This window comes from Tursiops truncatus, chromosome 5 (assembly GCF_011762595.2).
Source record: "Tursiops truncatus isolate mTurTru1 chromosome 5, mTurTru1.mat.Y, whole genome shotgun sequence".
NCBI lineage: Eukaryota > Metazoa > Chordata > Mammalia > Artiodactyla > Delphinidae > Tursiops > Tursiops truncatus.
In genome coordinates, this window is record NC_047038.1 from 63,647,180 (window position 1) to 63,669,269 (window position 22,090).

A 22,090-nucleotide genomic window follows, 5' to 3' on the forward strand; every position below is an offset into this window, starting at 1 on the left:
AAATGTTCAGAGAATACCATTATGATCGTATTTAAACAGCTTAATTTGATATGAACACTCTCATACATGGAAAATTAGGCCCAACTGGAGAACAGAAAATATTGTAAGTAGTGGAAACAGTGCTAGATATGACGAAATTATGAACTGAGGGAAACTTCACACTCGTTTATAATATAATACATGTATCATTTAATTGCATGTAAAAAATCTTACTGAGAAAACTCAATATTAGAAAATAGTCTATGTTAAAAAGGAGTAATTAAAATTATTGAACATTAACAGCAATCCTCTTGCTGAAAAGTAGAGGGATGCTGAGAATAGATCAGAACCTTCTAACTTACTAACCAATAAACAGTGAATCACAGAAGTAATTAAAGTGACTTCCTGGGTGATCTAATAGTGCTACTTGTTTGGGGGAGCCTTAAGGCTGATGAAAACCAGGATCTTTTAGTATTTGGAGGATTCCATTCATTGGTTCTTTATAGCATCATATCTTGACCACAGATTATGTGACTGAATCTTAAATAAAGAGCTGGGTTTACTGTTATCAGTTCTTCTTCCATGTTAATCATGTGTGTATTGTACGCCTCCTCCTTCTACCTTTGAATATCAACGTATTATTCCAGAGTAAAAATACATAATGAAATCCAGAATAACAGAACTTTTAATTTAAGTTTCTTTCTTTTCCTTTGAGATTTTTGGAACTTCAGAGAAAGTGAAGAGTAATAGCATAGAGCAATTAAATTCACTGACAGAAACCATCTGTTTCAACCAATTCTCATGACTTTTTTAAATTTCAAAGATAATGCATTTTTACTGCAAAACATTCAAACAACACAGAAAGACATAAAGTTAAAAAGGAAAGCTCTCCTCTTTTCATACTCCCTAATCCAATACCCTAGAAGTAACAACTGCTAGCAGCTTGTTCAACGTCCAAATATTTTTCTATGTATATATAAGCATATACATATAGTCATTTTTTTAACAAATTTGAATATTACTACATTAAGCTTTTGTTATCATTTCTAATTAATTGAAATGTAGATGTATACTGTTTGTCTTCTACTTATTTCTATACTTCTCTCTCCTACTAGAGGTCAGAGTTCATCTGAAGGCAGGAGCTACCTTGTTAATATTTTTTCTAAATGCCTACTAAGGTGACTTGCATTTTTTTTTTAAGCAGTCTCCATAGAGACTCTCAAAAATTGCCAATGCCAACTATATTTCAAGTCTTCATGGCAGGGTATTAGGAAAATTTTCAATTAGCAATAATCATGCCTCGGATAAACCTCATTGGCTATGATACTGCCACTGCACAGAGCTACCTTGTGTTTGTTAAGTAAGTGTTTATAGACTTGAATTTAAGCAATCAATCAACATAAATGAATGAAGAGTGAAGAAAAGGATAAAATAATAGCCATGGGTTGAGGCCTTCCCTGGTGGCGCAGTGGTTGAGAATCTGCCTGCTAATGCAGGGGACACAGGTTCAAGCCCTGGTCTGGGAGGATCCCACATGCCATGGAGCAACTGGGCCCGTGAGCCACAACTACTGAGCCTGCGCGTCTGGAGCCTGTGCTCCGCAACAAGAGAGGCCGCGATAGTGAGAAGCCCCCGCACCGCGATGAAGAGTGGCCCCCGCTTGCCACACTAGAGAAAGCCCTCGCACAGAAACGAAGACCCAACACAGCAAAAATAAATAAATTAATTAATAAAAATTCCTACCTCCAACAAAAAAAAGAATCCACCTGACAATGCAGAGGGCGTGGGTTCAAGCCCTGGTCCAGGAAGATCCCACATGCCGCAGAGAAACTAAGCCCGTGTGCCACAACTACTGAGCCTGAGCTCTAGAGCTAGCGAGCCCCAACTACTGAGCCCATGCACCACAACTACTGAGCCTGAGCTCTAGAGCCAGCGAGCCCCAACTACTGAGCCCGTGTGCCACAACTACTGAGCCTGCGTGCCACAACTACTGAAGCCCGCGCCCCTAGAGCCTGTCCTCTGAAGCAAGAGAAGTCACCGCAATGAGAAGCCCGTGCACCGCAACAAAGAGTAGTCCCCGCCTGCCACAACTAGAGAAAGCCCACGTGCAGCAAAGAAGACCCAACGCAGACAAAAATAAATAAATAAATAAATTTATTTTTTTAAAAATAGCCATGGGTTGAAGGAAAGAGATAAGTAAAAATAATTTCTCTAAACTTGATTTTGCTGATGTGTATAATTTCTTGAAGGGGAAAAATAATTAAGCAGAACAGAAGGTAATGCCGACGAACTGTTTGACTGGGGACTGAGGGAATTGGATGAAGACATAATCAAAACCATGACTCTCAGATTGTCTCTTAGAGTGGTCCTGGCACCCAAACAGTGTCAGATGGCTTTCTCAATGTACTGGCCCTTGTTTTTGTGCCATGTCTGTTACATACCCTTGCATTTGCACAGCCTGTTCAATCACCTTTGAGTCTAAGATGTAAAAGTGTGTTTCAAAAGCTCATAATTTAATTTGCATCATGTCCAGAAATCACAGTGATCTAGAGGCTGAAGGATTTAGTTCTAATTCTGGCTTTGCACTAACTGAGACCTTGGGCAAGTCACTTCTTTTTCTTTTTTTTTTTTTTTTGGCCGCGCCATGCGGCTTGTGGGATCTTAGTTCCCTGACCAGGGATCGAACCCCGGGACCCTGCAGTGGAAGCACAGAGTCCCAACCACTTGACTACCAGGGAATTCCCAAGTCACTTATTTCTTTTGCTTCAGCATCTTATCTATAATAGATAGTTTTTAAGAATTGGACCAAATGATCTCTAGAGTCCATCTTCTATCTCTAATTAGCAGGCAAGAACACAGAACTTGGAGCAATACAGCCTGGGCTTGACTTTGCTTATGAGTAAGCTACCTAACCTCTCTTCCCTCTCCTATAAAACGGAAATAATAATAGTACCTACCTCTCAAGATTTAAATGAGGATTAAATGAGATAGTACATGGAAAGTGCTTAGAATAGTGCTCAGCACATTTAGCACTAAATATATGTTCATTCTTATTACTGTTTATATTGTAAATTTTCTATGGTTCTGTAATTTAACCACTATTCTGTTATATTTGATCATGAAATTCACTCATCTTTAAGGACCATTTAATTATGATTTGTTCAAAGGCGATGCTGGGCTAACTGCTATGCAACCACAGCGTCCCTGCCCTTTCAGTCTAACATTGACAAGGGTGTAATGATCACCATCCTTGGTCAAGACAGTCAAGTGTAGAAATGGTTCCTAAGGGACTCATTTAGCCTCTGACGCCAGTAAGGACAATATCCAATGTCAACATCGCTGGTTCTAGGAAAGAGGTACAGGGAATTACACATAAATGTTACATGCTGTACTAGACACTTGGACAACTACATGGTTTTCTGAATACCTCAAATTTGCTGGCAGGTCCTCCATGAACTTTCTAGGTGATCCTAAATTCCAGACACATATAGATATTTTATTCTCAACAGGTGAGAGTGGGACCCTCATTCTAGGACTGTTTAGTTCTTTTAATAACCAAGTACAGCCGAAAGAAAATATAATTTTAAAACAGTATGCTGTGGTTCATGTCAAATGGCCTTTCCCCAACACTCAAAATTTAGAACTGGTGGGACATACAGAAAGCACGATAGTTTAGTATAATGATCAGAGAGGCCTGAATTCACATCCTGTCTCCATGACTACCTAGCCTCTGTGAACTTGTTTCTTCTCTAAAATGGGGAAAAAAAAAAAACCTGCTTTGCAGAGGCTGTATTATCAACAATGTATGTCAGGTCACCAACAAACTAGCTGATCCATAGTGGGCATTTATTCAACAAGTATTCTATGCCAGGCTCTTCCCTGGACATCTGTATGTATAACTGTGAACAAAAGAGATACAGTTCCTGCACTCAAGAAGCTCGTAGGCCAGGAGTGGATCTATGTTGCATGGGCCTGAGACTTACATAAGGAAAAAATTCAAAATTATGGACACAAAAGTTGGTACAAAAGTAAACATCTATTTAGAATGAGAAAAATATTACAACAAATTACTGTGGTCTTGGAGATTCAGATTCCTTATTTTCTGAGGTCTCTTCAAGGAATTTATCAGAAATATCGATACTTACTTAGAAATGTTTCCAATCACTACCTGGTTCCCCACCCTCCCACCACATTTCATGGGGACTCAGGCGAGTGAGGAGTCCTGAAGTTTCAGCTTCCTTAGGTTCATGGTCAGTCTGCCTTTGTTGCAGGCCCCAAAATGGTAGGTCTTATTTTTGTTTCTGTACAAATTTATTTGTAATTTTCAGAGTGGTTTCTATATTGACTGTCTTTAACTTTTTATTCCTAAATCCTGAGGAAAGGCTTAAAGTCTCCAACCCAGGTCATTTTAGCTTCAATTATACTTGGAGATACAGTCTTTTTGCATTAAAAAGATTACTAATAGGATCACTATTGTTAATTTAGTACTAACAGAAAGCTTAAAATGTCATTTCACCTTCTGCAAAGTTGGCATGCAACTGTTCTCCTTGGGCAAAGAACCTGAACTTCAGTAAGGTACCAATTTACTGATATTGATGTCTTCTAAGTGCCCTTCTAATATCTGGGAAAACCCACAGATGTTTCATTTAATAAATTATGAACTTTATTCTAGACCTTTTTCCCTTTGTGTTGCCAGGTTTAGATTCTGGCTCAGGCATTGGTTTAGTTTAGTAATATTATAATTGAAATTAGAATTCTATAACAATAATAGGACTTTTTTTAAGGAACAAATATATTAGAGTTTAGTTTTTACATGATTTCTATGCGGAAATCCTGACACTAGGCAAATTGATAGCAATAGATGATTTGTTAGAATAAGTTGAAAATATAATGATTGAAAAGAAAATAGGAGGAAAACGAATTTTAATATGATCGTTACTAAGTTAGTCCAACCATAGAAAATATGAATTCAAACCATTAAAAATAGAATGGGTAAATATTTTCTTTATGAAAGGTGGTAACTTTTGTTAATATTTAAATTCTCTCCTAAGAATAATGAGGGTAAGATATTGTTTCCAAGAGAGTTTCAAGATTATCAAAAAATTAATAAGAAAATGACAATCACATAATTTATTTTTAGCAATGAACAATAAAGTTCACATATCTTAAGCACCCAATAAATATTTGTGGAATGAATGAATGTTAAATAATCTGGAAGAGCAGCAATTGTAACTAGTAGAAAACTTGATACTTAATATAAAGAAGTGCTGAGTAAATTAAATAATAAATCAAACTGAAATGAATCCTAGCCCAAATGAACAATGAATAATTTTGACCAGCAGCAAAAAAATAAATGAGGACAAAGCGGTCAGCTGCGAGCCTTGAGAGGTCAGGGAGCGCCATCTGTGAACACCCCTCAAGCCTACACAACTCCCCACCGTTCTGCACAGCAGGTTAAATAATTTTCAGCTTGCTCTTTCAAAGTCCTTCAAATTTAGGTTCATGTGGTTTTCGTAGGGTCTTTACATGTATTACCTCATTCTATGTTCACAACGATTCTCTAGAGTGTTTATTTTTAGCTCAGTATAATGAAGGAGGGAACTGAGGCTGCTAAGAGGGAATTGACTGATCCAAGACCGTAAAGCTAATTAGTAGCAGGGCCAGTACTAGAGCCTGGGTGTCCTGCTTTCAAGACCCGGGTCCTGTCCCCTGTGGTACCAAGCAGGTGAGTAGCACTTTTATATCATTCATGATGGCCAGTTATCCCCCGAAAGAGCAATCAATGATTCCAAGCAGGTGGTCAGAAAACACTCTCAGTGAAGGACAAAATGTATGGAAATCAATTTGGAAACATGCAAAACAATTCAAAAAATAGGTAGCTCATTCCTGGGATTCAAAAAAGGAAAGGATTCAAACAAATTAAAAGCTATATGACCAAAGTTAGTTACTACATTATTTATGACAGGAAGGAAGGAAGGCATGAAGAGAGAGAAAGAGAAAGACAGGAAGGAGGGAGGGAAGGAGGGTAAGTAAAGGGAGGGAAGAAGGAAGGAAAGATGGCAGGAAAAGGAAAACAAGTTAATTTTTATGAAAAGAGGGAGATGACTAAGTAAATCATATTTCATCAGATTGATGAATTGTTATACGAAGATTATTATGAAAACTAAAAATAACATGGAAAATGTTAGAGTGACTTTAGCTGGGAAATATATTTGGAAAAGTTGGGGGGAACACAGAAATATGAAAACAGTTTGCTCTGTGGAGTTTTAAAGTATATTTTCTTTAATTATTTTCATTTAATACTTTATTAAATAGCTTTAACAATAAACAAGTTTATAGTTCACATGAAAATATTTCAGCCAAAATGTGGCTAAATTCGTGCACAGATTTGAAAATTTAACAAAAATTTATTTTTTGACAAATGATTGGGTGTTCCTTAAATACAGACATGTGTGATGAGGTAGGTTTCTTCAATGCACGCCTTCCAAAGCACTGCCTTCCACCCGTGTCCCTTCCACCACATCTCCCTGACCTTTGACCCCTTCTTCATCTTTGTCTAAAGTTGTCCAGCTATCTTATTTGCCTCCTATCATCCACAGAACTTATCTGAGTCTGGACTTCCAGGGGCATCAAAGAGCTGCTACGTTAGATTAGAAGAGGGAACAGAATGAGATATTAGGCCCCTGGCTGTCTCTCAATGACATTAGGCCCTGCTATCTGCCTCAAAAAGAAAAAGCTGACTTCCCCTTTAAGCTACTGAATCTAAAGAACAAAGGTTGAAGCTCCCTTAAATCAATCATTCCAAAGGTAGACGGCCTTGTACAAGATAGAGGGTAACCTTGGAAAATCACAGAATGACTGTTGTGCAAGGTTGCAGGGCCCAGGTTGCACTCCCCCGCCAACCCCAGTTCAGTTTCCCCAACAGACCTCCTTTATGAGCATTGGACCAAAGCACATGCATAGATACCCCAGTTTCATCAGGAGTTATGTCAAACTCACTGCCTCAGAGCAATAGTTTTTACCTTGTTACCTGGCGAACAGGATCAGGTTATAACTACAAGTGCTGCACAAAGAACCTCCCCCACATTCTCCACATGAGGATGGAGAGGCTGTCTTCAGCCCAGAGCAAAGATAACCCTAGATACCTTGATAGCCTATGCAAATAGCAGCAAAGGTGAAAGAGACACTGTGAAACACCAAGGTCAACTTGGGGCATAAAAACACATGTATATATAGATATATGGAGAGATATATATCTCCAGAAAACTCGCTTGGAAAGCTATTGCAAAGGTACATGTCTGTCATCACAGCTTAGGTCATCTTTCATATAGTTACAGAAATATGCAATAGAATATCCATTTCAAAGAAAAGCCCCCCTGCTTTTTTTCCCTATTAGAACCGGTTAACTGCTATTAGGACTGGTTTATTACATTTATACTAATTTCATCTCACTCTCCCTTTAGTGTCTGATGGCATCATATTCACAAGACAGCTAGTTTATGGCTCAGAATCTTACGTGTGTTTAGTGCTTCACAGTTTACACATAAGAGATACACACCCACCCTGAAGAGGCGTACTGATCACTCAGTGCGGCTTTTATGGTTGAAAGCGCTGAGGCTACCAAGGGATTAAGTGACCGCTTAGAATAAAGCAAAGAATGCCTCCCTGTGAATTCTAGTAATGCATGATTACTTTTGTTTCAAATCAGGAAAAATGCAGTTAAGAGTTTCTGCTGTGTATACACTACCAAATGTAAAATAGATAGCTAGTGGGAAGCAGCTGCATAGCACAGGGAGATCAGCTCAGTGCTTTGTGACCACCTAGAGGAGTGGGATAGGGAGGGTGGGAGGGAGACACAAGAGGGAGGGGATATGGGGATATATGTATATGTATAGCTGATTCACTTTGTTATACAGCAGAAACTAACACACCATTGTAAAGCAATTATACTCTAATAAATGTGTTAAAAAAAAAAAAAGACTTTCTGCTATGATTCCAGCCCCAGAAAAGTCCAGAAAGAGCTGCTGAGACCACTTAAAGTGGAATCTGCCCTGGGCTGCCCTGAGATTCCTTTCAGAAGCTGGAACCTAGGGGTGGAGGCAGGGGAGGAGGCTACAGCCTGAACACTTTTCTGAGAAGGACATTCGTAAGGATCTTTGGGAACATTTGGGTGCTAAGTGGTTCCAGGATCTTCCAATGAAAATGGAGTAAGAACAGGTAGATAGAGGTAATACCTTGAGGCATCTACTTCTTCAGAAAATCTTTCATGGAATTATTTAAATTAGCTATTCTTGCATAAAACAAGGAGACACCAGTTTTGGAATCCTCAGCCCTTACATTAATGTCTATCTTTCCCCACCTAACAGAGTTTATGGAACATTTTTAATGTCCACAGGATCTATTAAGTTTGAGCCATTGCTTGTATTTTTTTGTTTTTGACCTTCAAAAAGGCACTTTTGGATAATTCAGCCCAATATAAAACATCTCCAATGAGCAAAAGGAAAGCTAAAGAACAAGACTGAAAGCAGACTTTGTGGGTTAAAAACAGTAAGGGTTTGTGCCCTTGTTTTAGAAACACCCAATTAGAGGAGAAATTAGCAGTCCTGGGAAGAGCCATTAAGAGACAAGCAAGTCAGGTGCTGAGAGGAGGAGAGGCAGATACATAAAGGAGCAAACTCTGGCTGGCCAGGCAGGAAGGAGACCTTGCGCATTTAACTGGCCTTGAGTCCTTAACTGGAGTCCTCAAGTTAAGAACCATACAGCTAGCTCATGGTTCTTTATTGAACCATGCCTCTGCCTTAATTTAGTGTCTTATTTTATTCAGTTTTATATGTTTCTCTTTCATACATTTTAGTTTTATTTTCCCATTAAGATTATTGGCTCCTGAGAGCAAATCCCTGCACCATTTATTTCAGCCTCTCAGGGCAGGGCAAGACAGGCATTGAGTCAGCACTCAGTAAGTACCTAGTAAATAGACTGGAAACTGATCGTGAGGCTCTGTTTTTTTTGTTTTTTTAACATCTTTATTGTGGTATAATTGCTTTACAATGGTGTGTTAGTTTCTGCTTTATAACAAAGTGAATCAGTTATACATATACCTATGTTCCCATATCTCTTCCCAGGGTGTTTTAAGTGAATGCAACAGGAAATGTAAATTCCAGGGGGACCAATAATAATAACATCCATCTTTAGGCAGTAGCTCCTAGGTGCTCTATTCTATGCTACATATTTAATATGTACATTAGCTCTACATCTAACAACAACTTTACAAAGGGTATTATTATTTTTAACTTCCTTTTACAGCTGAGGATACGAAGAGATTTCAGACAGGTTAAGTGCCTTATCTAAGGCTACTATAGTTAATACCTGAACTTCAAGCCCAACTGTGCTGATGCCAAATCCTACACTATTTCCACTGGTTTTCTGAGTTGTGCCATGCCTGCCACCCTTTTATAATAATAGTAATAATAGCTAAGGCTTATATAGAGCTATACTGTGTGCCAGCCACCATTCTAGAGTGCGTTAATTCATTCAATCCTTACAACAAGCCTAGGAGGTGAGCTCTATTATTATCCATTTACAGAATATAGAAATTGTATTATCCTGGACTTCTAAGTTAGGGCCAAAAGAAGACTCTGTAGAACAATGAAAGAGCACTGCTCTGAGTCTTTCTATGCAGAGGAAGAAACCCTATAATCCACATAGTGTCTCACCTGTACCCAGCCCCGAGAGAGCCCGGAAGGGAGCCAGGGAGAGGAGAAGTAAGATGGAGCTGGGACAAGAGCTCTCTGCCGGCCTCTCGGTAATCCTATAGGGGAGGCTTTAGGTTGGAAGCACAGGGGAAGTGAACAGAGAGCAGACTTTGCGGTCATCAGCGTTCCCTGGCAGCTTTCCCTTGCAGCACCCGACGCTTCACTAATTTGCCCACGAGAAGACCTTCTATCAGCCAAGTCACAACCCTTTGAGTAAGGACAGTAAAGATTAACAATATTTTCTTGTTCTTAGGCTCATTCGAAAGTTTGGCATAACTACAATAGAAATTTCCGCCCACATCAGAAGGGTCTGTTATCAATCACGTTGGGATCCCACTGGATTGAACCAAACAGATCAGAAAACACAATGGATATACTCAAGTGCCAACAATCCATGGTTTCTGTGCTCGGGTGGTTTGCCAACCCTATCCACGGGGATGGTAACTATCCAGAGGTGATGAAAAAGAAGTTGTTCTCCATTCTACCCCTTTTCTCTGAAGCAGAGAAGAATGAGGTGAGGGGCACAGCTGACTTCTTTGCCTTTTCCTTTGGACCCAACAATTTCAAGCCCTACAACACCATGGCTAAAATGGGACAAAATGTGTCCCTCAATTTAAGAGACGTGCTGAACTGGATTAAACGGGAATATGGCAATCCCCGAATCCTGATCACTGAGAATGGCTGGTTCACAGACAGTCATGTGAAAACAGAGGATACCACAGCCATCTACATGATGAAGAACTTCCTCAACCAGGTTCTCCAAGGTTGGTTGCACATTAGCTCAAAACAACTGTCTTGAATACTTATGCTATAGAGTATTTAAAGTCACCTTTGAATATATGATTATTGTTGTTCCGGTCATTGTGGGACTTCTCTATTTTCCAATGTTGACAGAATTTTTTAACGTGACTCTCGTTCTTTTTTCTTTATAAACGTATTTATTTTTGGCTGCGTTGGGTCTTCATTGCTGCGCATGAGCTTTTCCCTAGCTGCAGAGAGCGGGGGCTACTCCTCGTTGCAGCGCGCGGGCTTCTCATTGCGGTGGCTTCTCTTGTTGCGGAGCATAGGCTCTAGGCACGCGGGCCTCAGTAGTTGCGGCACGTGGGCTCAGTAGTTGTGGCTCGTGGGCTCTAGAGCGCAGGCTCAGTAGTTGTGGTGCACAGGCTTAGTTGCTCTGTGGCATGTGGGATCCCCCCGGACCAGGGATCAAACCCACGTCCCCTGCATTGGCAGGTGGATTCTTAACCACTGCGCCCCCAGAGAAGTCCCACTCTCGTGTCCTTTTAAATAAAGGTTTGAAAACAATAATTTTAGACTGTAGATACATCCTTAATTGGCAACAGGATGCTGTTTCATTCCTTTTAAAAGGACATAATGCTAAAGGAGACATGTCAAAAGTTTTCTAACAGTAGTACTTTAGTCTAAGATGCTGAAAGCTTTTTTTGATTGTGCTCCTTTTACTCTACTACATGACTCAATGACTAAAAGTCTGAAGACAATGAATGAGCCATGAATGGCTAAGGTGAGCAACTTCTATTGTTCTTGGATATTTCTCTAACCCCTGACCATCCCCTCATTCCTTTTCCTTTACTCAGGTAGTGACATCTGCAGGTGGCTGACTGAAATAATGGAGCAGAGGACAAGCTCGAATTCTGATGTTCTGTCTCCTACAGAGTTGGGCTCCATTTCTCTCCTATATAAAGGAATCCTCAGTGGACCTTTCTACAACTCTGTAGCTCTCTTTAGAAGTCACAAGCTTGGAGGGAATTCCCTGGAGGTCCAGTGGTTTGGACTCACGGCTTTCACTGCTGAGGGCCCGGGTTCGATCCCTGGTCAGGGAACTAAGATCCCGAAAGTGGCACAGCATGGCCAAAAGAAAAAAAAAATGCCACAAGCTTGGAGAAAACTCCCTTGTTCTGCAGAAGAGAGTGTTCGGGGAGGGTCCTCAGGGAGAGCAAAATGTGCTGTCTCAACTTGCAGGAGGAGTACATGGAACAGAGCCTTGCCCAGCCACGGGGCACATGCACATGGGGGCCTCCAGAGCAGAGGACTCTGCCCACAGGGCCTGGGCCAAATGCCAAGCACTTTGGCAAAAGTGGTGTCATTCCCCAGGCGTTACCATTCCACCACTCCTCAGGACCCTACGACACCAGAGAGACTAGAACCAGGGCCTGCTGAAACATACTTATTTCATCAGAACCCCTTTTTTTAGGCCGTGCCATGTGGCATGCAGGACCCCAATTCCCCAACCAGGGATGGAACCCACGCCCCCTGCAGTGGAAGCACAGAGTGCCAACCACTGGACCACCAGGGAAGTCCCACATCAGAATCTCTTGACATCAGTTCCCTTGACATTGACTCCACCTTTTAGGAAAAGAATATCAGTGATAAAACCCCCAAAGTGCAGAAATGAGACATTACCATGAGAAAATGAAAGCTTTTAAGAAAAGAAAAATGGTTCACGATTGATTGGGGTATTTGTTGTTTTTATTGCATATTTCATTTTTATCTAGTTCCTAAAAGTTACTGAATTTAAAGCTAGAAAGTTCCTGAGAGATCATCTTTTCCAAACTTCTCTATTTACAAATGAGGAAACAAGAGATCGAGAAACTTGCCCAATAGCCCCATCCCAGGAGCACAGTAGAGCAAGCCCTCTCCCCTCCTGCCCCTCGGCCCAGTCAGTTCTTGTTCTCTTACATCACTGTGCTTCTTTCTCCTCCTTAAATCTACATTCACACATGCTCATTCTCAAAGCTGATATTTCAGTCCCTGAGGATTGTTTCACAGAAGATAGTTTGTCCACAAATGTGAACCAGCCCAAGGTTGAAATGAGAAACTCTTGGTCACAAGCAGACGTCTACATTGGTCCCAAAGGGTTCTGGAAATCATCATGCCCTCTGACACAGATTTTTTTTTTTTAACTATTTTAATTCAGTATTTTACTTTTTTTTTTCTTCTTATAAATCCTCAACTGCTATTTATTTATTTTTGGCTGCATTGGGCCTTCATTGCTGCACGCGGGCTTTTTCTAGTTGCTGCGAGCGGGGGTTACTCTTCTTTGTGGTGCACAGTCTTCTCACTGCGGTGGCTACTCTTGTTGCAGAGCACGGGCTCTAGGCACACGGCTTCAGCAGTTGTGGCCTGTGGGCTCTAGAGCGCAGGCTCAGTAGTTGTGGTGCACAGGCTCAGTTGCTCCGCAGCATCTGGGATCTTCCCAGACCAGGGATCGAACCCACATCCCCTGCATTGGCAGGCGGATTCTTAACCACTGTGCCACCAGGGAAGTCCTCTGACACACATTTGCACACTAAGCCTCAGGAATGTTTTAAATTTTATCCTTTAACTGTGTCATTCACTTGAGAAGACCACTCTAGATGAAAATAATTGCCCCTTTTCAAATATAAAAATTAATTTTCTATTTGATATATTGGGCCTGCAAATTTAGGAAAAAGGTTGGTTTCACAATATGCTGCCCCTGGCATGTCATTAGTGAAGTGGTAAACATGAACCAGAGTGTGTAGTCCTCTGAACACCTCTGCTTTTTTCCTTCTGTGCAGCAATCAAGTTTGATGAAATACGAGTGTTTGGTTACACTGCCTGGTCCCTCCTGGATGGCTTTGAATGGCAGGATGCTTACACCACTCGCCGAGGATTATTTTATGTGGATTTTAATAGTAAACAAAAAGAAAGAAAGCCCAAGTCTTCAGCACATTACTATAAACAGATCATACAAGAAAATGGTTTCACTTTGAAAGAGTCCACACCAGATGTGCAGGGTCAGTTTCCCTGTGATTTCTCCTGGGGCGTCACTGAATCTGTCCTTAAGGTAAGTGGCTACTTACAAATTAACTATAAAGTGGTGCAAATAGTACACAATATTTTCTTTCACTTTACTCAGTGACATCTAGGAGATAGCTGTCAGACAATATCAAATACCATGATCACCTGGAGGTTATGAGGGGAAGTTAGGGAAAGAGGAAGGAAGAGGAAGAATTCATGCTTACTGAGAGCTTTTCATACTGCCCTCAAGTTGTATACAGTCTAGAGTGACCTTACAGTCATTTTTGTGAGAGGCATTTGTTAGTAGTGTCAAAATTAAAGGAAAATAATTTTATAGATTTTTAAAAAAATTTTTTGGCTGAACTGCACGGCTTGCAGGATTTTAGTCCAGGGACTGAACCCACACCCTCAGCAGTGAAAGCACGGAGTCCTAACCACTGGAACGCCAGGAATTCCCTAGATTTTTGTTTTGTCAAAAGCAAATTGTTAGTGGCCTTTTATTTAAGTGATTCCTCTTATTTGATAAATTTGGATTATTTGCCTTATGAAGTCTTTATACCCCAGTGGGGCCTCCTGACTTGTCTCATTCCTCACCTTCTTCAGATGTTTACTCAGATATCACCTTCTCAATAAGGCTTCCCTCCACTCCAAAAAGCATAACTCCATCACTATCAGTGCACATTCCCCCTTCCTGCTCTATTTTCCTATATAGCATTCATCATTCTCTAGCATACTATGTACATTACACATTTCCCTTTTTTCTCCAGCTTTACTGAGATACAATTGACATACAATATTGTGTAAATTTGAGGAGTATGATTTGATACGTTTATATATTACAAAATCGTTACCACTATGGCATTAGCTATCACTTCCATACCATCACACACAATTCCCATTTCTTTTTTTGTGGTGAGAAAATTTAAGATCTACTCTCTTAGCAACTTTCATGTATGTAATACAATATTATTAACTATAGTCACCATACTGTACAACAGGCCCCCAGAACATGTTAATCTTATAACTGGAAGTTTGTGCCCTTCAACCGGCATCTCCCCATTTCCCCCACCCTCAGCCCCTGATAACCACTTTACACATTTTTCTTACTGATCACCTGTCTTCCCCTACAAGAATGCAAACTTTCTCCTCAAGAGGGTGGAGCGGTTTGAGGCTTTGCTGCCTGCTGTATGCCTTACTAGAGCAATGTAAGGCACGTGGCAGGTGCTCAATGCATAGTGCATGAATAAGGTCAACTTTTAGAGCCAGGTGAGCCCTTCGAAACCTCTTACTCCAAATTCTTCATTTTATAGCTGAGGAAAGTAAGACCCATCAGTTAATAATTGAGACCTAAGTGACTTGCCCAAGGTAACACAAATAGTGGCAGAACTGTAGCAGGCAAACTTCAAGCCCCCAGATGCACAATGCTCTTTCCAAAATAATAATAACTATTTTTTGAAGCTCCTACTATGTACCAAGCACTTAACCGCTGTATGTATGTGCATTCTGTCTACTTAATCTTTTTTTTAAAATTTATTTATTTTTGGCTGTGTTTTGTCTTCTTTGCTGCGGTCAGGCTTTCTCTAGTTGCGGTGAGCGGGGGCTACTCTTCGTTGTGGTGTGCAGGCTTCTCACTGTGGTGGCTTCTCTTTGTTGCAAAGCACAGGCTCTAGGTGTGCAGGCTCAGTAGTTGTGACACAGGGGCTTAGTTGCTCTGCAGCATGTGGGATCTTCCTGGACCAGGGCTCGAACCCATGTCCCCTGCATTGGCAGGCAGATTCTTAACCACTGCACCACCAGGGAAGTCCCTGTTTACTTAATCTTAAAACCCTCATTTTAAGAGACATAGCTGTAGAGAACAAACGTATGGACACCAACGGAGGAAAGTGGCAGGGGGGTTGGTGGTGATGGGATGAATTGGGAGATTGGGATTGACATGTATACACTAATATGTATAAAATAGATAACTAATAAGAACCTGCTGTATAAAAAATAAATAAAGTAAAATTCAAGGGCTTCCCTGGTGGCGCAGTGGTTGAGAGTCCGCCTGACGATGCAGGGGACGCGGGTTTGTGCCCCGGCCCGAGAAGATTCCACATGCCGCGGAGCAGCTGGGCCCATGAGCCATGGCCGCTGAGCCTGCGCGTCCGGAGCCTGTGCTCCGCAACGGGAGAGGCCACAACAGTGAGAGGCCCACATACTGCAAAATAAAATAAAATTCAAAAAAAAAACCAAACCTCATTTTATAGGCAAAGAAACCGAAGTTTAGGTAGGTTACATAACTTGTCCGGGTTACCCAGATTTGTCTGTCTCCTGACCATTATGCTATAAGACCCCACAATACCACACTATTACCTGTATTCTAGAAGCATATGGAAAAACAAGATGTGCAAGTGATAGGACCAGACAAAAGGGCCCAAACCATTAGTGGGCAAAGTTATGAATCTCAACCCCTATCGATATTTAAATAAGACTTTAGTAAAGGCTCAGAGGTGATAAAAGGGGGAAAGATACAGAGAGTAATATAAACACAGTGACTCACCTTCAGTTTGTGTCCCCTGGAGAGCCACCTACTTACCCAGTGTCTATCTCCTCCTCCACATGGCACAGGCAGGCCATCTTTTCCATACCACTTCAAGTAGGTTTATATTTTCCAAAATTCCAGACCCAGCAAAGAGAGGCCCCAGGGGAGACAAGAGTTCCAGCCTGTACATGACCCAACCTGTAAGTTCCTGCTTCCTCTGAAGACCCATCTGTTCCCCAGTGTTTGACACTGTGAATGTCTGCCCCCTCTGAGGACCCTACTCCTATTACTCAGAGAAAGAGCTGATCACTTGGGTCAGGGGAAAGTAATTCTGTGATCAATCAGGCCTGGGTTTCTTGCTCACACCTGGAGCCCATCAAGGAGTCAGCGTCCCTTGAACTTAAACCAGGAGTGAGGATGAGTGGCTCGCCAAGAAAAATTAGGGTGCATTATGAAAACTCAGCCAGATGATGTATGAAAAGATGGTGGGTAGGCAAAAGAGTAGATGTTCTCTATAGGAAGACTAATAAAGTGAAAGTAACATTTTAAAAATATTGCTGTGCCTACCCACACACATCTTATTTGCCCCCAACCTTTTTTTCCTTCAATATTCTTTTTTTTTTTTTTTTTTTTTGCGGTACACGGGGCTCTCACTGTCGTGGCCTCTCCCGTTGCGGAGCACAGGCTCCAGACGTGCAGGCTCAGCTGCCATGGCTCACGGGCCCAGCCGCTCCGCGGCATGTGGGATCTTCCCGGACCGCGGCACGAACCCGTGTCCCCTGCATCGGCAGGCAGACTCTCAACCACTGCGCCACCAGGGAAGCCCATCCTTCAATATTCTTCTCCAACATTTTGTTTTGAAAAATTTCAAACTAGTACAATAAACACCCATATTCCCTTCATCAAGACTGGCTGATTGTTAACATGTTGCCATGTTTGGTTTATCTCACTCTTTCAGAACCATTAAAAAGTTGCAGACATCATTATACTTTACCCCCAAATATTTCAGCATATGTCTTCTAAGAACAGTGACATTCTCCTATCTCATAGTATTATCATACTCAGGAAATTTAATATTTATTCAATATAATCCAACATATAATCCATATTCAAATTTTCCTAAATGTCCCCAAAATGTCCTTTATAGATTAAAAAAACCTTTTTTTAAAAATCATGAATAAGGAACACATATTTGTTGTTGTGTATCTTTAGCCTTTTAATTCAGAGCAATCCCCCTAATCTCTTGGTATTGACATTTTTGAAGAGTTCAGGCCAGTTGCTTGTAGAGTGTTTCATGGATTTCTCTGTTTCTTTATTAGATTAGTTAAGCATTTCTGGAAATAATACTACATAGATGATGTTGTGTATTTCCCATACATCAAATTAGGAGGCACATAAAATCAGTTTGTTTCATTACTGAAGACATTAGTTGAAGTAATAGTCACCAGATTTCTTGGTTAAGGTGGCATTTGCCAGATCTCTTAACTGAAAAGTACCTTTTCCATTTGTAATTAAGAATTAATCTGATGGTGATACTTTGAGACCATATAAATATCCTGTTCCCCAACAACATTTAACCAATGGTCTTAACATTGATACAATAACCTTGCCTGAATTAATGATTACTTTGTAGATTGCAAAATGGTGAATTTCTAATTAGATTATTCCTTCTATATTTATTAGGTGAATTCTTTTAAATTCAATGTGTTATAATTCATTGTTGTCATTGTTTCATTGGGCCTTTTGCTACTCAAATTTTCTCAAATTTGGCCAATGGGACTCTTTCAAGCTGCTCCTGTGTCTTTTTGACATTTCCCTTTTAGGTTTTAAGCACTTCCTTATTTTTCTGGCACAAGATGTACCAGCATCACTTCATTCTTTTCCTGCCCCAGACCTGGAAGAAGCCATTACTCCAAAAACCCCAGGATCCTTTTAGTGGAAAATAGAACTTTAGAACCAAGCTCTGGGAGCCAGGGTTGAGATCAGGGTGCAATACTTTAACTATATCTATTGGCAGATTAATCACACACTGGCTAAGACTAATGCTTTCTGGATATTTTTAAAAGTAAGACAGATTTGGGGAATTCCCTAGCAGTCCAGTGGTTAGGAGTCGGCGCTTTCACTGCCGTGGCCCGGTTCAGTCCCACATCAGGGAACTAAGATCCTGCAAACCGTGCCTTGGCCAAAAAAAAAAAAAAAAGTAAGAGATTTTTCATTTGATCTTGCCTTACCTTATGGCAGGATTTCCCTTTGTAAATACCCTTTCAATATCATGATGCTCTGCGATTTCAAAACACTGGAACTGACCATCTAGGCTAGGAGGGTTTTACTCAAATAATTATATACAGATTTACCTTAATGCTCACATGATCAATGTTCTCTCAGTTTAATGTTTTAGATAACTGGCTGGCAGATGGCAAGTGGGAATGATATGATTTTGTAATTAGACTATGAAAGATGACACACAAGAAAACAATTAGAGGGAAAATATTTACCAAAGGTTAATTACCCATTTATTCCAGGTGTGTTTAAATTCAGTCATGGGAAGAAAAAGCACTTTAAAACAAGTTCAGAACTTTTACTTTTTTTAATTAAGCTTGAATTTGGATATGTTTTTCTTAAGCCCTTTTCTCTTTTAATTGAGACTCAAGGGCCTAGCCAGCAATTATTGCAAGGAAAACTAAACCCAAGTTATAAGTACCTTATGTTTGTAGAGTGCTTTAGAGTTGACAGAGCAGTTGCCCAGATCACACCCGTGAGGTGCGTGAGATTGCTCTGTCACTATACAGAGTTGCCAAGCCTTAAGTTTTAAAGGGACAGAATTAGAACAGGAATCCAGGGCTCTCTCCCTGGTGGAGGGGCAGGGAATGGGACGCCATCAGATCCAAGAGTCAACTTGGGAGCTTCTCACGGTTATTTTAGGGTCCTCTCTTTTCATAGTTCAAGTACCTTATGTAAGGAGGGTGTTGCGTATTCTCCCTTTAGATGAATAAATGCTTTGTTCTCACAGGCACATGGGTGGGGGAGAAACAGAATGATGCACATGTGATATCACTGGGACTTTTCAAATCAGGTGCGTTAGAGAGATGCCTTCAGCAAATGCAAGGGGTCATTCCCCACACTGTCCCACTGTCCTCTTTTAGGAAACGTGGCTGGGGTCAACCAGTCCCCTCTAAACCCAAGTGCCTATCTCAGTGAAATCCTCGACAACTGGAATGTTAACTTTGCCTTCAATTTACGGCAGGGTTTGGAAGGTCCATCTTTTGTGACTCCTTTTAACTGAGAGGACTAAGCCAATTTCCTGATGCATTTGAACAGAATCACATGAGAGACCCCTACTACATTACTGTGTTTTTAGGACCGACAAACTGGAAAACAGCTTCTCGGTGTTTTCTTTTTTTTTTTAATTAATTAATTATGGCTGTGTTGGGTCTTTGTTGCTGCACATGGGCTTTCTCTAGTTGCCGCGAGCAGGGGCTACTCTTTGTTGCGGTGCGCGGGCTTCTCATTGCGGTGGCTTCTCTTATTGCAGAGCACGGGCTCTAGGTGAGCAGGCTCAGTAGTTGTGGTGCACAGGCTACGTTGCTCTGCTGCATGTGGGATCTTCCCGGACCAGGGCTCGAACCCATGTCCCCTGCCTTGGCAGGCAGATTCTTAACCTCTGTGCCACCAGCAAAGTCCCTTCTCAGTGTTTTCTGAAAGACAACTTGTTTTCCAAGGCAAGCCCTGGGTGTAGTTCCTTCTCTACATTTTCCGGTCTCCCCAGTAAATTTCAAGGGCTGAGAGGGAGGATAACCCATCAGGACATCGCCAGAATAGCAGGAAGACATATGTTGTTATGAAGGACATGTGCATCATTTATTTTCTCTGTTGTCAGTGAGAGGCAAAATAAGATCAGGCTCTTCTTCTCAGAGGATGTATGCCAAGTCTGTCTGCCAGGGTGTGCTTTACCTGAATGTGCTTGTTTTTCACAGCCAGAGTCGGTGGCTTCCTCCCCACAGTTCAGCGATCCTCACCTGTATGTATGGAATGTGACAGGCAACAGACTGTTGCACCGAGTGGAAGGAGTGAGGCTGAAAACACGACCAGCTCAATGCACGGATTTTGTCAGTGTCAAAAGACAGCTTGAGATGTTGGCAAGAATGAAAGTCACCCACTACAGGTTTGCTCTGGACTGGCCCTCAATCCTTCCCACTGGCAACCTGTCCACGGTTAACCGACAGGCTCTGAGGTACTACAGGTGTGTGGTCAGTGAGGGACTAAAGCTCAACATCTCCTCAATGGTCACGTTGTACTATCCAACCCACGCCCACCTAGGCCTCCCCGCACCTCTGCTGCACAGCGGAGGGTGGCTGAACCGGTCAACCACCAAGGCCTTCCAGGACTATGCCGACCTGTGCTTCCAGGAGCTGGGGGACCTCGTGAAGCTCTGGATCACCATCAACGAGCCTAACCGGCTGAGTGACATCTACGACCGCTCTAGTAATGACACCTACTGGGCAGCCCACCACCTGATGATCGCCCACGCCCTGGCCTGGCACCTCTACGACCAGCAGTACAGGCCTGCACAGCGCGGGGTTGTGTCGCTGTCTCTCCACTCGGACTGGGCCGAACCCGCCAATCCCTATGCGGACTCGCACTGGAAGGCGGCCGAGCGCTTCCTCCAGTTCGAAATCGCCTGGTTCGCAGAACCCCTCTTCAAGACTGGGGACTACCCGTTGGCCATGAGGGAGTACATCACCTCCAAGAATAGGCAAGGGCTCACGCGCTCCGCACTGCCTCAGTTCACCGAGGAGGAAAGGAGGCTGGTCAAGGGCACTGCAGACTTCTACGCCCTGAACCACTTCACCACCAGGTTCGTGATGCATGAGCGGCAGAACGGCAGCAACTACGACGCGGACAGGGACATCCAGTTTCTGCAGGACATCACCTGCCTGAGCTCCCCCACCCGCCTGGCCGTGATACCCTGGGGAGAGCGCAAGGTGCTGAAGTGGATCCGGAGGAACTATGGAGACGTGGATGTTTACATCACGGCCAGTGGCATTGACGACCAGTCTCTGGAAAATGATGAACTCCGAAAATACTACTTAGAGAAATACATTCAGGAGGCTTTGAAAGGTGAGGTTCGGGGGCTATTTCAGATACAGTGAAGTATGACATTCCCAGATAATATGAACAGAAGAATGAGGGGAATAGGCTCATTAATGACAGACAGTGTCAGCTCATTATGGGAAATTTGGCAAGTACAGAAAAATATTTTTTAAAACCTGAAATCTTACACCCCCGAAAAAAGTGCCTAGGCTCGTGCTGACTAGATATCATTAATACAATTGAGCTCATACTACAATATAGTCTTGTAGCCAACTTTTTTCTTAATATCACATTATAAATGTGTTCTGTCATTAAAATTTCCTTGTTAACATTATTTTAATCGTTGCTTAATATCTCATTATAGGGACATATCTCAGTGTACTTAGCCACCTCTCTCATGTTTGATACTTAGGTGTTTCTTCAACTACTAAAAAATAGGTATCTTTGTATATAAATTTTTGTCTTCATTTCTAATGATCTCCTTGGGATGGATTCTCCAACATGGAATTATTGGATCATATATTATAAACAGCAGTGTTTGAGAGTGCTTATCTCACATACTCCTCCCAGCATCAGTTAGTATCACATTTTTAAAAAATATTATTTTTAAATGTTCATGATCAATTTGTTGAAGCTGCAAAAGTTCCTAGAAATTTATTCATTTATTTGATAAATACTTATTGAGTACCCAGTATGGGCAAAAACTGGTCTGGGCAAAAACTATTCTGGGCACTATGCCACCACTGAACAAAAATAAAGATTACTGTCCTTTATGGAGCCTGTATTTTTCTGGAATAAGAGTCAACAAACAAGTATAAGATATAGCATGTCAGGGGTGAAAAGGTCTGTGGAGAAAAAACAGCAGAGAAGAGGGTGCCTCAGGGTGGGAGACAGGAGAGTTGTTACAATTCTAAATAGAGTGGCTTGGGAACCTCAAAGATCCTCAAAGAGAAGTGAGGCAGCAAAC

The 22,090-nt window shown here is 41.6% G+C and overlaps 1 protein-coding gene and 1 non-coding gene across 2 annotated transcripts in view; one reads left to right on the plus strand and one right to left on the minus strand.

Moving 5' to 3' along the window:
* KLB (klotho beta) overlaps window positions 1-22,090 on the plus strand; it is a 34,754-nt gene that overhangs the window by 10,298 nt on the left and 2,366 nt on the right. Inside the window, exons 2-4 of the mRNA XM_019928321.3 lie at window positions 9,985-10,495; window positions 13,289-13,557; window positions 20,007-21,150. Coding sequence (XP_019783880.3) covers window positions 9,985-10,495; window positions 13,289-13,557; window positions 20,007-21,150 — 1,924 coding nt within the window. The remainder of the gene's footprint in view (window positions 1-9,984; window positions 10,496-13,288; window positions 13,558-20,006; window positions 21,151-22,090) is intronic.
* LOC117312494 (U4 spliceosomal RNA) lies at window positions 1,184-1,323 on the minus strand. The gene has a single exon (XR_004526821.1). It is a non-coding gene; the product is annotated as a U4 spliceosomal RNA (small nuclear RNA).